Source organism: Alnus glutinosa, chromosome 4 (genome assembly GCF_958979055.1).
Source record: "Alnus glutinosa chromosome 4, dhAlnGlut1.1, whole genome shotgun sequence".
Classification (NCBI taxonomy): domain Eukaryota; kingdom Viridiplantae; phylum Streptophyta; class Magnoliopsida; order Fagales; family Betulaceae; genus Alnus; species Alnus glutinosa.
In genome coordinates, this window is record NC_084889.1 from 13283441 (window position 1) to 13288652 (window position 5212).

General features: G+C 35.2%; 1 protein-coding gene across 1 annotated transcript; it reads left to right on the forward strand.

The window, feature by feature from the left end:
- Positions 1–2284: 2284 nt before the first annotated feature.
- LOC133866525 (transcription factor WER-like) lies at positions 2285–3472 on the forward strand. The gene is made up of 3 exons (XM_062303081.1): positions 2285–2468; positions 2639–2768; positions 2885–3472. The coding sequence occupies exons 1-3, from the start codon at positions 2291–2293 to the stop codon at positions 3411–3413; spliced, it is 837 nt and encodes a 278-aa protein (XP_062159065.1). The 5' UTR covers positions 2285–2290; the 3' UTR covers positions 3414–3472.
- The last annotated feature ends 1740 nt before the right edge of the window (positions 3473–5212 follow it).

Here is a 5212-nt window from a genome sequence, read left to right on the forward strand (position 1 = left end):
TAGACCCACAAACCAAAACCAAAATCTGATATTTAGAATCAAAACCCACAAAACTAATCAAACCAAAATCACAAACCAAATCAAACTAGGATTCACAGAAGCTTGTAAGAGGGAAGAAGCTCAACCTTTTCTTGGCTTCAGGAGATCGAGAACGCGGGAAGGTTGAATAAAGAAATAGAAAATATAAAGAGATGAGAGAAGCTTGGCTCTATAGACCAGACGAGCAAATCTGACAATCACCAAATGTACTGTAGCACTGAAGAACTTGATGCAGAGGTGATTACTACGAATGCTCTTAGGTGGTTGGGAAATTTTGGTTTGTGCGGGAAAGACTCCTGCCTGCGCCTAGTGGATATTTTCATGAGTGAGCTAGACTCAAGTAAAACAACATCGTTTTAATTGTTTAAAATGGCAAGTAAAGCATTGATGAATTTATTGTAATGGTTTGGCTAATACTTTCGCCAATTTTTTTTTTTTCAAAAAAAACAAATATTTCTTTATTAATACTTTAAAAAAATGACTAAAGTATTCTTATAAATTCTAAGACAAAAAAACGAAAAATTAAGAGCCTATTTGGCAACTTATTTTAGAAACAGGTCTTATGTTTCCAAAACAACTAAAAATATTTCACCACTGTAGAGAGGCGTTTGGCTACTTGTTTTAAAAACAAAAACAAGGAGAAACACAAAAACAGGAAATTCGTAACAGAGTTTCGTTACGAAATTCATCTTCGAAATTCGTAAACTATGCTTCACATAAAGTTTACATTAAGGGAAGATTTGGTTTCTAAATCTTAAATCTAGTGACATAGATTTTAAGTGTAGTGCCACACACAACAAAAGTTATTCTAACCGTTATTTTAAAATTTACTAAGGACAGATAATAATGTATATTCCCCCATTGTCTAAACGTTTAAACTTTATTCACATGTGATCTAGCGTCTCACTATACACATCATTTCCATTTTTCTATTTTAGTGTAAATGTTTGTTCTTATCATAAATTTCCGCCTACTTTTATTCGTCTGTGTTGCAGTACCTGACCAGAAAATTATAGGTTCAAATACCTAAAAGTAAATTACTGATGTAACATGTTAAGGGTAATGTTTACTTAGTGAGTCGTTGACTCATATTTTCATCTATAAAACAATGTTTTATAGATATTGAATATGCTGACACAAAAGAGACGGGCAACTAGAGTGATCAATAGACGAGGGTCTAAAGGATAGTTGGATTGTATAGTTCGGATGACTATTCTAAATTTACATATTAATTGTTGTATAAGCATATACAGTTGATAGAATATGACTGTAAGACAGTTGATATGTGACTTTCTTTGAATAAAGGAATTTATGTTTCTGTCAGTATCCCGGTGTAATCTTTACATGCACTTTATAGCTCAATTATTTTAGAAAAGACAAATTTTATAGCATTTTTAAAGCTACAAATTCAATATTGAGACATTGTAGTACACGTCATAGTATTTTCAAATAGGTCAATTGTATATTACGCAGGATCTATCTGGTTTTTGAATGCATGATCTCCTCTTCTTAACTCATTCCGGCCGGGAAAGCATAATAGAACCCCTATATCACGTGCGGAGTGCACCCGATATGCTAGCTAGAATCCATGATGTTCCAAAACCACGTGGATTTCATCATATTATGTCTGACGTTCTTGCAGAACATGATTGTAACACAAAAAGGAAAAAACATTTCGCAAGTTGGGTTAATAAGTGCTCTAGATCTATATATGGAGTTAAATATATATATATATCAAGCTAGAAACACGTCTAGAGGTAAAGAACTTGTTGAAATGGGGCCACGTTGATGATGTGCAACTGCCCTGACCCAATTTTCAAAGCTCTTTGTGATTGTGACTTTACACCTTTTGAACAAAGGAGCCATTATTGGCACTTTGAACATGTCTCTTTTTCAGTGGTCTGATCATTTTCACACCACAGAGATATAGACAGAAAAAAACAGCAACAAACTTTCAAGTTTGTAGAGTATAGTTGGAAAGTTAGTTTGAAAGTGTAGAGAGAAGAAAATCAGAATGTTAGCTGAATGTGGTTACTAAATCCTTCTTTTCACTTTCCGTCTTGATAATTAAATTAATTCAACCAACATTAATTATCATATTGTATACTAGATGATTCCCTTCCAATAACATCCGTGTGGAAAATATGCACCTAAAACATTTTTAAACATATCTTAATTGGTTAATCAATTATATCTATAAAATGTACTCCACCATTCAGAAGGAAATAAGCTCAAGTCTCTCTATATATACATGAACTTGCAGGAGAGAGTGAGAGATCAGAATAAAAAATCCCAAATGGGAAGGAGCCCTTGTTGTTCGAAAGAGGGACTAAATAAAGGGCCTTGGACAGCTGACGAAGACAAATTGCTCACAGATTACATGAAAGCTCGCGGAGAAGGAAAATGGGGAAAAGTTCCCAAAGAAACAGGTAAGATGACTTCAATTCACTAAGTACAAAATGTTAGTGGCATTACTTCAGAGACTTGAGAAAAGGATTACTTAATTAGAGGATAAAGCACATTTGATATAAGGAAAAAAAGGGTTATTTTTCCTTTCTTTTTTCGAAGTTAAATTGCTCATATATATATATACATGCAGGAATTAAGAGATGTTGGAAGAGTTGTAGGCTTCGCTGGTTGAATTATCTGAGACCGGATATCAAGAGAGGCAACATCACACATGATGAAGAAGACCTCATCATCAGGCTCCACAAACTCTTAGGCAACAGGTCTTGTCTTTAATTGTTCTATTTATATATGATTTTTATTTTAAATTCACGTCTTGATCAAAGCATTTTGAAGCTTAATTAAACATGTTTTTCGTCGTTGTGTGTATGTCTTGAAGATGGTCTCTGATAGCAGGGAGACTTCCAGGGCGAACAGACAATGAAATAAAGAATTATTGGAACAGTATTTTGGCTAAGCGGGAGCAAAACAACGAGAAAAGCGCAATAACCAGAGTCGAAGTCGATGAAGCCCGAAACACAGATATCGTGCGCGCCAAGGCATCACAAGACAAATCCATGGATGGCAACCTGGTGAAGGGCATCGCAGCAGAATCCCACTCCAGTGATGGGTTAGTAGCGTCCACGTGTAGAGAAGAAAACTCGATGGACTTACTGATGGATTTCAACGTTGGAGATATAAGCCTTCTGGATTTTCTTGATTCCGAATTCACGGAGCTTATTCATGATTCTGAAATATTGTTTAATATGAACAGTGTGACCGAAGCAGATGCTACTAACGAGTTTAGTTATAATGATACACGTTTGTCACCCGAGAAAATGGTGGAGACTGGTTGGAGTCCCAGTGATTACATCCTAGGTGCTGGTGTGGACTCAGATTTCAGATCTTTGGCTTCTTTTCTTGAATAAGCTGAGGAATAATAGATGACCTAAAATATATAATAGTTTTCTTTTTCCCGAGTTTCTCACATTTGTGTGTCTTATATGTCATCATCATTCGTGTGAATGTTATTAAATGCTGTCGAACTCTTCCAAATCTCGAAGAAGTCCATAAATTAATCAGCAAAAAAGAAAAAAGAGAAAGAAAGAACCACGATTCTTGTTTCAACTTGTTATTGTTTTTATTTGCATGAAGTAAAATAAATGTTACGTTTATAATCATAGTTTAATACCACGACATTCCTCTCCATTTTCATTTTAGGTGTTATTATTAATTTTTTTTTTTTTTTTTAAAAAAAAAAACAGATCACACTTATTTTTGTTAATTTTAACTTCTCAAATTGATACTTTTCATGTAACTTTGCGGTCTCTGTCAGATTTGGCACTATAGGGAAAGTAGCTCACATGACTCACATGCGCCATTTTTCACTTAAAAGTATTGGTAATTACCTCCTTTTTTTTTTTTTTGGGTAAAATTTTTAAAGGTGGCAATATGGACTTGGACTTGCATTATCCCAATACACTTAAGACATCCTAACAAATAAATTGGCCTTTGTTTATGCTTAGGGTTTTTGCTGCATTAGCCATGCAGTCACAGCGCCACTCAATCTGTAAGTTTTACAGTCACCTCGCTACAAGAAATTTGATCATTAATAATCAAACTATCAGCTAAGACCTAAACGTCATTGCTAATATGTGATTATCAGCGACGACTTTTCATAGTCATCCTGATATAAGTGCTTATTAGTGATGACATTTCAGTTGTCACTAATATATAGTACTACAAAAATACATTCTCTCTAGCTACCAGCACGAGATGGATTTTAAGACCACTTGCTTTCTATTTGCGATGATAGCAAGATTGTCGCTAATATGTCATTGATATTATTGAAGCAAGAATATATTTGGCGCACGAGATGTTGCAGCAAGCCATTATCACTGACGTGGTTTCTATTTGCGACGAAAATGGTTATCGGGAATTAGAATATATGAGAGACGACACTTTTGTCATCGCTAATATGCTATCTAAAATTATATATATTATGAAAGTTGCATTACTATCAACATTAGCCGTTGCTGATATGAACCTTAAAATAAGTGTTAATATGATATGCATATCATCGACGAAACGAATATCATTGTTGATAGGCTATTCAGAATAATGGTTAAAATATCATATGCATATTAGCGACAACGTTAGTTGTCACTCATTTATGTCAAGCACGTACTTATGCACGTATGTGTGGGGATTCTTCTTAGCCATTGGATGTAGGGATGGATGTAGCTAACCATGTGGGGAGTCAAATAGTGTGTACATAGGTGGTACGGAATTGGTTGGCTTGCATTGAGGGAAGGACACTTCTTGCAAACTTAGTATTTCTCTAGATGCAAGGGCTTGATGTCATAACAGAATGGATTGATTGGCGAAGTATTACACCAATGGTTAGGAGTTTACCTTTGTTGTATGGCGAGCACGATCCCTTCCTCTAGTCTTATCGGTCCTTCAAGCTAGGAGACTAACAGAGGGCGGGAGTTTGGCATTAATTGCCTTTATTGTTGAGCTACAAAATGAAGGAACGAAATTGCACTAAATTCTGGTAATGTGAAAGCTTCTTGACGTATTCTCAAAGGACTTGCCAAGGTTGCCTCTGAAGCAAGAGATTGAATTTATCTTGGAATAGCACCGGAGTCTAAGGTACCATACCAAATGGCACCGTTCGAGTTAAAGAAGCTTATGGTTCAGTTGCATGAATTAGCGGATAAGGACT

Coding starts and splice junctions, on each gene's coding strand:
- LOC133866525 (XM_062303081.1), top strand. CDS start 2,291: ATGAACTTGCAGGAGAGAGTGAGAGATCAGAATAAAAAATCCCAAATG. Junction 2,469..2,638: donor AAAAGTTCCCAAAGAAACAG/GTAAGATGACTT, acceptor ATATACATGCAG/GAATTAAGAGATGTTGGAAG. Junction 2,769..2,884: donor CACAAACTCTTAGGCAACAG/GTCTTGTCTTTA, acceptor TATGTCTTGAAG/ATGGTCTCTGATAGCAGGGA.